Source organism: Portunus trituberculatus, unplaced genomic scaffold (genome assembly GCF_017591435.1).
Source record: "Portunus trituberculatus isolate SZX2019 unplaced genomic scaffold, ASM1759143v1 PGA_scaffold_338__1_contigs__length_14669, whole genome shotgun sequence".
Classification (NCBI taxonomy): Eukaryota; Metazoa; Arthropoda; class Malacostraca; order Decapoda; family Portunidae; genus Portunus; species Portunus trituberculatus.
This window is the reverse complement of record NW_025541506.1, coordinates 1,915-14,669: the sequence shown is the minus strand read 5'-3', so window position 1 is coordinate 14,669 and position 12,755 is coordinate 1,915. Positions and strand designations below refer to the sequence as shown.

Below are 12,755 nucleotides of genomic sequence, written 5' to 3'. Positions count from 1 at the left end.
TGTTAATTTAGGGGAGGGATTAATATGGAGGGAACAGGAAGGTAAAGGGAGAAATCAAAGCGGAAATTAGTTGGGAAATGTGAAAATGGAGAGGCCAAATGAATTGGGTACAATCAAACGAAAAATTTACGTCAAAGTGCTTAAAACTAGATTAATAAATTATTTAGACATTCAATCGGTTCCCAAAAAAAACGTATATATGGCAAAAACCAAAAATTTTTAGGCCATTTTCAGCTTCACCAACCAAGGAACTTAATTTTCAAAACAAGCCAAAATTTCTTGGTTCAAGGTTAATTTTGGGCAATTCACACCAAAGTGAAAATTATTTATAAACAAGAATTTTATGGAAAATTTAATAATTAGAAAATCCGTTGGAGAAACAAATAAACAGGTTTTTGTTGCCAAACCTTTTAGGACTTCAGGAAGATTGTCCGTTCCTTTGAAACCAACATAAGGGTTTTACCGTTGCCAGGTTTGGAAACTTCCAGGTCGGGTCGTCTCGGTCCTTTCCCAATTAATTTCTTTGAGCCGTCTTTCCTGGGAAACCTCCACTCCGGGCCTGTTTTTCTTTAATAAATTCGAGCCCGCCTTTAAAACCATTCTCCTTTCAAACCCTTTGATTAAGAATTCGTAGCACAACCGAAACCTTTTCGTTCCGGGGTTCACTATCAATTTCTGCAACATTCGTGGCCTTCGTTCTAATTTTCAATCTGTGGAACACCACCTCTCCTCTACTAAACCTCATCTTCTCTTCCTAACTGAAACACAGTTGTCTGTGACTACTGACAGCAGCCCCTTTTCTGTTCCCTCCTACTTGCTCTATCCTCATTTTCAATCCAAAGCTGGATGTTGCGCATACGTGCGTAACGACACCACTTGCTCTCGTGCCCACAATCTTGAATCTTCAGAATTTTCTACCATCTGGCTAAGACTTCAATGTCACTCTCTAACTAAATTCATCTGTGCTGTATACCTCTCACCTAATTCCTCTGACTATGTAAAATTCTTTGACTATTTGACTTCCAAGGTGGAGCACATCTTATCTCACTTTCCTTTGCTGAGATCTCCATTTTAGATTTCAATGTTCACCACCAGCTTTGGCTTTCATCTTCTTTCACTGACCAACCTGGTGAACAAACCTTCAACTTTGCTATCCTTCATGACCTAGAGCAGCTAGTGAAGTTCCCTACCCGTATTCCTGACCGCCTTGGAGACACGCCCAACATTCTTGATCTTTTCCTAACCTCCAACCCTTCTGCTTACTCTGTTAAACTTTCCTCTCCGTTGGGCTCCTCCGACCACAATCTAATTTCCGTTACCAGTTCTATCACTCCAGTGCAGCCTCAGGACCCGCCTAAGCGGAGGTGCTTCTGGCATTTTAACTCTGCTAAGTGGAAGGAACTAAGGCAGTACTATTCTGATTTCCTTGGGATGATTATTGTTTTCATGTCAGAGATCCTTCTCTTTGTGCCGAGCGCATAACAGAGGTGATTATCTCTGGCATGGAGCTATACATTCCTCATACTTTCTCTAACCCTAAAGCTAAAAAGCCTTGGTTTAACTCTGCTTGTTCTCGTGCTGTCAATGATAGAGAGGCGGCTCACAAACGGTTCCGTAGCCATCCAACTGCTGAAACTCATGCCCTATATATTTCTGCCCGTAATCATGCCAAATCTATTCTCCAACTTACTAAAACTCTTTCATCAATAGAAAATGTCAAAGTCTTTCCAATTCTAACTCCTCTCGAGATTTCTGGCATCTAGCCAATAATATCTCTAACAACTTTACTTCTTCGTCTTTCCTCCTTTACTTCATCCAGATGGCTCTACAGCTGTCTCTTCTTTTCTAAAGCTGAACTCTTCGCTCAAACCTTTGCTACCAACTCAACTTTGGATGATTCTGGGCATATTCCTCCTACTCCTCCACCCTCTGACTACTTCATCCCTAAAATTAAAATTCTTTATAAAGACGTTTTCCTGGCCCTCTCTGGCCTTGATTCTCGGAAGGCTTACGGTCCGGATGGAGTCCCTCCTGTTGTTCTCAAAACTGTGCTTCCGAACTCGCTCACTGCCTGGTCAAACTCTTTCATCTGTGTCTCTCTACTTCTATTTATCCTTCTTGCTGGAAGTTTGCTCACATTCAACCTGTCCCTAAAAAGGTGACCACTCCAATCCTTCTAACTACCGCCCTATAGCTTTGATTTCCTGCCTTTCTAAAGCCTTTGAGTCTATCCTTAATAGGAAGATAATGAGGCATCTATCAGCTCACAACCTTCTCTCTGATTGCCAGTATGGTTTCCGTAAAGGCAGATCTACTGGTGATCTTCTTACTTTCCTAACTGAATCTTGGTCATCCTCTTTTAGGGACTTCGGTGAAACCTTTGCTGTCGGCCTTGACATATCGAAAGCCTTCGATAGAGTCTGGCACAAATCTTTAATTTCTAAACTACCCTCCTACGGATTCTATCCTTCTCTCTGTACCTTCATCTCCAGTTTCCTTTCCGATCGTTCTATTGCTGCTGTAGTAGACGGTCACTGTTCTTCCTAAAACTATCAACAGTGGTGTTCCACAGGGTTCTGTCCTATCACCCACTCTCTTTCTATTATTCATCAATGATCTCCTAAATCTGACTCAATGCCCTATCCACTCCTATGCTGATGATACCACCCTGCATTATTCAACAGCGTTCAACAGACGCCCAACCCAACAACAATTAAATGACTCAAGGCGAGATGCTATGGGACGCCTAACTTCTGATCTTTCACTTGTTTCTGATTGGGGCAGAGAAACCTGGTTTTGTTCAATGCCTCAAAACTCAATTTCTACAACTATCTACTCGACATAACCTTCCAGACAACTATCCTCTCTTCTTCAATAACACTCAACTTCCCTCTCCTCTACATTAAACACACTCGGTCTATCCTTCACTAAAAATCTAAACTGGAAATTTCACATCTCTACTCTTGCTAAATCAGCTTCCAAGAAGTTAGGTGTCCTATGGCGTCTTCGTCCATTTTCTCTCCTCCCAGCTGCTTGCTCTGTACAAGGGCCTTATCCGCCCGTGTATGGAGTATGGCTCTCATGTCTGGGGGATCCACACACAGCTTTACTAAACAAGGTGGAATCTAAAGCTTTTCGTCTTATCAACTCTTCTCCTCTAACTGACTGTCTTGATTCTTTAAGTCACCGCCGCAATGTTGCATCTTTATCTGTCTTCTACCGCTGTTTTCATGCTGTCTGCTCTTCTGAACTTGCTAACTGCATGCCTTCCCCTCCTGCGGCCTCGCTGCACAAGACTCTCTACTTCTTCTCATCCCTATTCTGTCCATCTTCCTAATGCAAGAGTTAACCAGTATCTTCACTCCTTCATTCCCTACACTGGTAAACTCTGGAACTCTCTACCTGTGTCTGTATTTCCACCTGCCTATGACTTAAACTCTTTCAAAGAGGAGTGTCAAGACACCTCTTACGTTAACTGGACCCTCCTTTTAGATTTTTTTTGTTTTTTCTCTTTCTACTTTCTTCTTAACAGGGCCTGGCAACCAGCGGGATTTTTTTTTTTCCAACACTTTGTTTGCCCTTGGCCAGTGCCCTTGTAATGTAAAAAAAAAAAAAAAAAAAAAAAAAATCAAAAGGAGTAGTTTTTTAACGCATCAAGTGATCTTTCAGTTACAGAAAACCGGGGACAGCAGTAGTCGGGGACAGGTCACTGAAATCGGGGACGTCTGGTCACCCTACTCCACACGAGTTTCCAAACAACCGCGGGCCGCGGGGTTGTTTTGGTGTTTTGAGAGGACTCGGTGTTCCCGAGTTCAGTTAGTCTTTTTGGTTTGATATGCCTTCGGCCGCAAAAATGTTGCTCTACCAAGATTATTACAGAATGTATTCCTTTGTAATATTTAGAGGAGAAACAGTGTTCTCTGTTGAACTATATGAAAAAATATTTCAAACCAAATATGAAGTTGAGACTAGTGAAAAATGTGAGAGCATTGAAACCGCGACAGTGAGTATTAAGCTTATAATAACAGTTTTGTAGAGTGTGTATTGCCAGATCATATGGATAATGTTAGGATAAACACTTGGAATTAATGTTTTGCAGTACAAAGACTCAATACCTCAAGATTTATTATGATATGAATTTTAGAATGTGTGTCTCTTGCGAGCTGGCTGGCTGTATACCGAGTCGCGTATTAAAACAGGCAGCGATCAATGGCAACCCAAGAATATCCGACGTCGGGAATTGAAGAAGAGAAAAATTATATATTTAAACATTTAAACATTTAGACATTTTATTATCCCTTGAATAAATACAATCATTTATAAGTGAGAATATATAAGTACAGGGAGACCATTTAAAGCTACAAGCTTTTTGGGCAGTAAAGGAATTATAATGCAGACATAATATGCTTATGTGCATACAGTGGCAAATAATGACACAGGTTTTTTGGGGCATACTCTTCATCCTCTGTTATTTTTTCCGTTCATTTCGTCTTTTAATATTTTCCAGGGCGCTGTATGACACCAGTTGCTCCAGTGCCATGACGTCAACCAATTAATCGTTAGACATTTCAGTTGGTCTCTGTCTCGATGTTTTCGCTTCTCGGTATACATGTATATAAAGGGTAGTGTTGTAAGTTTGCGTCATATTTCTAAAGACATCACTCTCAAGAATAAGGGGTTATGGGGTGATTCAAGATTTTTTTCTCTGTTTGTCGCTTTAATGCCAATCTTAATCAAACAATTTGGTTGAAGTTAAGAGGTAAATTTCGAAAGGGAACATTGGCAGTAAAGAGTGTTATAAGGTAGTGCAAGTTTTTCAATGCCTTTACTTTTCTCTCCCCTAATGAAACATTGTAGTGAAAGTTAAGAGTAACTTTTCGACAGGTAACACTGAAAGCAAGGTGTTATGGAAGAGTCCTAAATTTTCCATGCCTTCAGTTTTATTCTCGCTCATTAAGATCACCTTGGAAAACAAGAGTCACATTCTCATTAACAGTCAAACGTTGGAGTTCATTGTCCTTCCCATACTCCACTCAGTCGTTCGCTTGTCATTTTTTTTTTTTTTGTGTGTTTACTGTGGTGACCCAAAATTTCGATATATTTCATGACCACAAGTTCCATTTACCACCTTGTGTGTGTGTGTGTGTGTGTGTGTGTGTGTGTGTGTGTGTGTGTGTGTGTGTGTGTGTGTGTGTGTGTGTGTGTGTGTGTGTGTGTGTGTGTGTGTGTGTGTGTGTGTGTGTGTGTGTGTGTGTGTGTGTTTTATGGTCACGTAACGCCAGGGAATATGGAGCGAAAATGGCTTAGGCTGGCCGAGAGCTGCACTGTTTTCCTTGATGCTCGCTCACTCTCTCTCTCTCTCTCTCTCTCTCTCTCTCTCTGTGTATCTTTGTTTTTTCCTTTATCGTCTTAGTTTCTTTGTTTTCATGATATTTTTTTCCACTGCGGAGATGTGTATGCGCTTATTACACGACTATCTATATATTACTATATCTTTTCATTAAGTTGTATGAGTTTACCAGCTCATTGCAAACTCAAAAAAAAAAAAAAAGAAAGAAAGGAACACAAGAAAGGAAAAATCCATAATCATTTAGAAGCATTAACTTTCTCTGCATCCTTGTCTTGATGTTGACAACAGGACTGTATCATCCATCAAAACTAAGATGTGCAGCCATACAAGTGCAAGCCATACATCTACATCACAGCTATTCTTAATCAGACCAATAATGAATAACAAACATGAAGCAGGGGAGCCTTGCCTTACACACACACACACACACACACACACACACACACACACACACACAGTCGGTCAGTAATCAATATAGGAGCAATAAATAATAGAGTCAACCTTGATGTGAAAGAAAAAGAGAGAAGAGAGAATTGTGAGATGAATGAATAGTCTCAGTGGTGAGGTTGATGGCGGCGAGTCTTTACGGAGCCTTGAAGAGCAGCGTTCAAAGATCATGTCTGGCGCACCAAGCGGCAAGCTCACTCTGCTACACGGAAGAAGTGGTGTTTTTAAATGGATTTTATAGATACATTGATGGATGAGGATAATAAGAGAGAATTAGTTCAAGTGTTTCGTACAAGAACTGACTGCCTGACTGAAACGTGTAGGCCTGATGGCTTCTGGCAGCTTCCATGATTTGACTTAAGCGATTTTAAAGACAAAGAAACAGAATGAGATTGGTATTATGGAATCAACCTTCACCCATACAAATGTTCAGACAGTAGTGATGACTATGAGGGTTTTTTCCTTCAAGTAGTTATCTAAACAATAAAGGAATTAACAACGCAGTGAATGAGCTGAAAGAATCTTAATTTGACCAAACCCTCGGAAGGAGACGCTAAAGTTATTTCACTATTAGTATTAGTGGTTGTTCTTGTCTTGTTATCAGTTACATCTTTCAAAACCACATCCTGAAATCCACACCACACCCTATCAACATAAGAACATCAGAAAATAAGTGTTAGTGCAGGAAGCCATCAGGCCCACACGTGGCAGTCCCTGTACAGACATACCCACCCATCACTCCATCTATAAATCTGTCTAATCTTAAAAGCTCCCCAATTATTCACCACTAATATTCTACAGCTTCACAAACTCATGTGGGGATTAAAATAGTAAAGACTGTGGCCATGAACCCTTCAGTAGCATGACGCGTTTCCCTGTTCATTCTGGTGACCATTTGGTGATTTTCTACAGCTTCACAAACTCATGTGGGGGATTAAAATAGTGAAGACTGTGGCCATTATTCTTCTGCCCTTCATATTGTCAATAAAATGGTCTTATCGTAGCCATCCTGTCTGAAAATGCCCAAAAAAGATATCAAACTGTCTTGAAATGGTACAGTGGAACCATGCGTGCTTTGGGATCCTAGAGGTCTCCAAGCGCACAGGTTCGAATCCTGTCCACGGTCTGAGTGTAGGTTGGGCTTCCTCACTCGGGGCAACGGTTTCCTAGCGGGTGGGCTTTAAGATAGGAGGTACCCTAAAAAGTATCCCCTTTAGCCCATAAATTCCCGTGAAAAGCCCACATGGTATAAAAAAAAAAAAAAAAAAGCCTTAAAAAACGTGCCTAACTGTCTTACAATGCCCTAAATATATGCCAAACTTCCTTAAAATGTCCTAAAAACGTGTCAAACTGTCTTTCAATGCGCTAAAAGAGTGCCAAGCTGTCTTAAAATGCCTTAATAATATATCAAACTGTCTTAAAATGCCCTAAAAAACTTGCCAAACTGTCTTTTAATGCCCTAAATTTATGCCAAAATGTCTAAAAAATGCCATGAGTCTCCCTATTCCTTGTGGTGACTATTTGGTGATTTTGTACAGCTTCACAATCTCATGTGGGAGATTAGAAAGTGAAGACTGTGGCCATTAATCCCTTCAGTAGCATGACGCGTTTCCCTATTCCTTGTGGTGACTATTTGGTGATTTTGTACAGCTTCACAAACTCATGTGGGGGATTAAAATAGTGAAGACTGTGGCCATTAATCCCTTCAGTAGCATGACGCGTTTCCCTATTCATTCTGGTGACTATTTGGTGCTTTTGTACAGCTTCACAAACTCATGTGGGGGATTAAAATAGTGAAGACTGTGGCCATTAATCCCTTCAGTAGCATGACGCGTTTCCCTATTCCTTGTGGTGACTATTTGGTGATTTTGTACAGCTTCACAAACTCATGTGGGGGATTAAAATAGTGAAGACTGTGGCCATAAATCTTCTGCCCTCATCAGACCCTTGCTAATGTCAATAAAATAGTCTTATTGTACACAAAGCTCACTTATTCATACTCATTCATGTATGATTAAAATTTAAAAGAAAGATCAAATAAAATAAGAAAATGATAAAAAGAATAAAAATAGTATGAGATAATAAACGATAAAAAAAAATACAGACATGAAAAGCATTAATTTCCGCGCGAAAAAAAATAATGATAAAAAATTGAAATAAAGACAAAATGAAGTAAGGAAACAATAAAAGAATAAAATGAGTAAGAAAAAAACAGATATAAAAATGGATGATGATATGAAAAGCATTGAATCCCGCGCCAACTACTGGAAAATTGAAGAAAATACAAGAAATGATGTAAAAATGGAGAGAACACAAAATAAAATAAGAAAAGAATAAAACAATAAAACAATAATTAAAAAAACGGACATAAAAATGGAGCGGGTACAAAAGGCATTCAATACTCCCTCAAAAATAATAAATGATAAATAAGGAAAGAATAAGAAAAATAAAAGTGATAAGAAAAAGACATCAAAGAAGGAGATTATATAAAAAAACATTAATTCCCGCGCTACACACACACACACACACACACACACACACACACACACACACACACACACACACACGTGTAGTGTAGTGGTTAGCAGGTTCGACTCACAATCGAGAGGGCCGGGTTCGAGTCCCGGGAAGCGGCGAGGCAAATGAGCAAGCCTCTTAAAGTGTGGGGTGTGTTCACCTAGCAGTAAATAGGTACGGGATGTAACTTGAGGGGTTGTGGCCTCGCTTTCCCGGTGTGTGGAGTGTGTTGTGTGTTAATGTGTGGTGTGTTCACCTAGCAGTAAATAGGTGCGGGATGTAACTCGAGGGGTTGTGGCCTCGCTTTCCCGGTGTGTGTTGTGTGTGATGTGGTCTCAGTTCTACCCGAAGATCGGTGTATGAGCTCTGAGCTCGCTGCGTGATGGGGAAGACTGGCTGGATGACCAAAAGGCGACCGAGGTGAACACACACACACACACACACACACACACACACACACACACACACACACACGCCCGGTAGCTCAGTGGTTAGAGCGCTGGCTTCACAAGCCAGAGGACCGGGGTTCGATTCCCCGGCCGTGTGGAGATATTTGGGTGTGTCTCCTTTGACGTGTAGCCCCTGTTCACCTAGCAGTGAGTAGGTACGGGATGTAAATCGAGGAGTTGTAACCTTGTTGTCCCGGTGTGTGGTGTGTGCCTGGTCTCAGGCCTATCCAAAGATCGGAAATAATGAGCTCTGAGCTCGTTCCGTAGGGTAACGTCTGGCTGTCTCGTCAGACTGCAGCAGATCAAACAGTGAAACACACACACACACACACACACACACACACACACACACACACACACACACACACACACGTAGTGTAGCGGTTAGCACACCCTGCTTACAAATGAGAAGGCGCGGGTACAAGCTCCGGGCGCAGTGGAGCAAATGGGCGAGCCTCTTAATGTATAGCCTCTGTTCACCTAGTAGCAAGTATAGGTACGGGATGTAACTCGAGGGATTATGGCCTCACTTCCCCGGTGTGCGGAGTGTGGTGTGGTCTCAGAGCTTATAGACCGAAGATCGGTCTATAAGTTCTGAGCTCTTACCGTAATAGGGAAGGCTAGATGACCACCAGGCGACCGTAAATATATACAATGAATGCACACACACACACACACACACACACACACACACACACGCACCTTGGCGCAATAGTTAGCGTGGTCAATTCTCAATCAGGCGGTCCCGTGCTCGTGAAAATAACAGCAGAATGTAACAAAAGATGCAACTCTGAGACGTTTAGAAGGAGGACGAAGACAGTCAGAGGAGAAGAGGTAATAAGACTGTAAGACAAAATGCTTTTGATTCTTTATGTCTAGAGCATTGGTTCCCAACCTGGGGGTAAATTACCCCCTGGGGGTAATTTAGCAATTTTTCGGGGGTAATGGAGGGGTGACAGAAAAATTTTAAGAATTCTGAAAATCAAGTAAGCATTGGTATTAGGATTAATGTTAACTTAGTCTTAGTATTTTAAGAACAATAAAATGTCCAAAAAGCGAACTTACTCTGACGCCTTTCTTCGCCATGGCTTTGTGAATTTACCATCCGGTGGAGAGGATCGGCCACAATGTGTGATATGTCACAAAGTGTTGACAAATGAAAGCCTGAAGCCATCAAAACTCTCAACTCACCTCCAGAAGTGCCATCCAAATCTTCAAAATAAGGATCAGGCTTATTTTCAGCGCCAGGCTGTAGCACTGAAGAATATCCAGTTCGGTTCATCTGGAATTCAAGCCCAAAAGCTTCAAGCTGCAGTCGAAGCATCCTACTTTGTTGCATATAAAGTTGCCGAACAACAGAAATGCCACACCATTGCAGAGAATCTGATTATGCCTTGTGCATACGAGATGGTAAGCAAGGTATGTGGGGAGGAGCAAGCGAAGAAACTGAGTGTCATATCTTTATCAAACAACACCATCCACAGACGAATCGATGACATGGCATCAGATATCTTGTCCCAAGTTATAACAGAGATCAAAGAAAGCTCATATAGCAAATTCTCCTTGCAATTTGATGAATCGTGTGACATAGCCAGTTGTGCTGTTCTCCTTGGGTTCGTCCGTTACGTCCACCAGGACAGGATCAAAGAAGAGTTCCTATTGTGCGAGAATCTGCTGACAACCACAAAGGGAGAAGATGTCTTCAATATCATCAACAGTTTCTTTACCAAGAATGGATTGGATTGGAACAGCGTTCAACAGGTAGGGAGCGATGTTTATATAAGGTCCAAATTAGTATAAATACAATGAATTACATGGCATATAGTTATATACAGTCATATGCATGATTAACACAAAAAACATCGTGCGTCGTACTGAAAAACTAAAGTACCAAAATAATTAAATTAATACCATATAATTATAACGCAAAAGATAAGTAACAATGACTAACTGACGCAATCTATAATAATTTTTCTTTTTAATCCAGGTCTCCGTCGATTGAGCACCGGCGATGATGGGTGGTCATCGTGGATTACGGGGCCTCATACAAGCTGTCAATCCAGAAATTTCTGTAGATCATTGCATCATTCATCGGTACTCTCTTGGATCGAAAAGCCTGCCTGGTAATCTGAAGTTAGTGTTTGAAGATGTGTTGAAAATCGTCAACTTCATCAAGTCCAGGGATGTGAATTCGCGCATATTCAAGGAGCTGTGCAAGGAAATGGGAGAACAGTATCAAGTTCTGCTTTACCACACCGATGTTCGCTGGTTGTCACGAGGCAAGGTTGTACATCGTGTCATTGAGCTCCGAAAGGCTATTCAGGAATTTCTGGAACAAAAAGGATCTCCTTCTGCTACCAAGTTCACTGATAAGGAGTGGCTTGCTCGACTTTGTTACTTGGCTGACATATTTGCGGAGCTGAACAGTGGTAATCTGCAACTCCAGGGCCGAAACACGACTGTCATTGATGCCCATCACACTGTGGCTGCATTTCTGGCGAAACTGAGACTCTGGATTCGGCGCTTGGAGAAAGGAGTGATCGCCCAGTTCCCCACCCTAGACCAGTTTATTGAGGAGAATAGTCATGATACTGGATCTCTTCTACAGACCATCAACAAAGAGATGAGCGACCATTTGAAGGGGCTTGAAACAAGCATGCTTCACTACTTTCCAGAGAGTGACCAAGAAACAGCCAGTCTTCAGTGGATCATTCATCCCTTCTCTGTACCTGATGAGGCCATTCATGATGATGATTTCCCTGCAAAGGAGGAGTGGATCACAATGCGAGCCAATGAAGCCTTGAAAATCGAATTCCAAAACCAAAATACAGATTCCTTTTGGATTTCACGACTAGCCGACTCGCCAACTCTGTCCAAGAGAGCCTTGAAGTTGTTGGTATCATTTTCAACAACGTATCTGTGCGAGAAGGGGTTCTCAACTGTGCTGGGGATGAAAACAAAAAAGAGGACTCGCTTGAATGTTGCAAACGATGCCAGGCTGACACTTTCAACCACGAAGCCAAGAATTCCTCAACTAGCTTCAAATATGCAACTCCAACCATCTCACTGATGCTCTTGACATCTTTGGTAAGTCATTAGAGATGCAAAATGTACTAATACAATAAATAAAAGAAATTATCTCTAGTGTTTTAGTTTAGCCATATATATAAATGTTGACAACATTTTGTGAAAGGGGTAACATGCTTAATGTGGCATGCTAAATTGGGTAACAAGCTGAAAAAGGTTGGGAACCACTGGTCTAGAGAGAACGGTGAGAATGAAATGCCCTTTACATGTGAAGCATTCTCCGTGTATGGAACTTCATAGAAGCTGTAATAGCTCAAGATGAGATGTGAAGCTTCCACTTTATATATATATATATATATATATATATATATATATATATATATATATATATATATATATATATATATATATATATATATATATATATATATATATATATATATATATATATATATATATATATATATATATATATATATATATATATATATATATATATATATATATATATATATATATATATATATATATATATATATATATATATATATATACATAAGAGAGGAGGACTGGTTAAGGGCAGCAAAATCTAGAGAAAAAGCCCCACTCAGTTGCCCGTCTCCTTATAGAAGCAATATAATTAACCAAAGGATAGGGACAAACGTCAGGATACCTCGCTCTTGAATGAAGTATAAAGGCGGGTCAATATGCGACTAAAATTGTAAGTCGCTAAATCTATCGACTGAGCCCTTTTAGTTGGAACATAACGACTGAGAAGTATTGGCTGGTTGGCGGGAACTGAATGTAAACAAACAGCTATTGAACAAGATGTCTTCCTCCGGCGATGACGATTGCGATCAAATGAAATCATCACAAGTATTCAATCCTCACCTCCAACAACACTCTGCATAGAAAACAGTTCCTGGAGAGTGCCAGTTATCTCATTGAACGTCGATTTGCGTGAG

General features: G+C 40.7%; 2 protein-coding genes across 2 annotated transcripts; both read left to right on the top strand.

Moving 5' to 3' along the window:
* Positions 1–9,807: 9,807 nt before the first annotated feature.
* On the top strand, positions 9,808–10,765 carry LOC123500498 (zinc finger BED domain-containing protein 5-like). Its single transcript, XM_045249205.1, has 2 exons — positions 9,808–10,524; positions 10,751–10,765. Exons 1-2 carry the CDS (start codon positions 9,808–9,810, stop codon positions 10,763–10,765), a joined length of 732 nt encoding a protein of 243 aa, XP_045105140.1.
* A 9-nt stretch (positions 10,766–10,774) lies between these two features.
* LOC123500499 (protein FAM200A-like) lies at positions 10,775–11,833 on the top strand. Its single transcript, XM_045249206.1, has one exon. It carries the CDS (start codon positions 10,775–10,777, stop codon positions 11,831–11,833), a length of 1,059 nt encoding a protein of 352 aa, XP_045105141.1.
* Positions 11,834–12,755: the final 922 nt, after the last annotated feature.

Bases quoted from the DNA above. Each gene is read 5' to 3' on its own strand.
- LOC123500498 (XM_045249205.1), top strand. From the start codon at position 9,808: ATGTCCAAAAAGCGAACTTACTCTGACGCCTTTCTTCGCCATGGCTTT.
- LOC123500499 (XM_045249206.1), top strand. From the start codon at position 10,775: ATGATGGGTGGTCATCGTGGATTACGGGGCCTCATACAAGCTGTCAAT.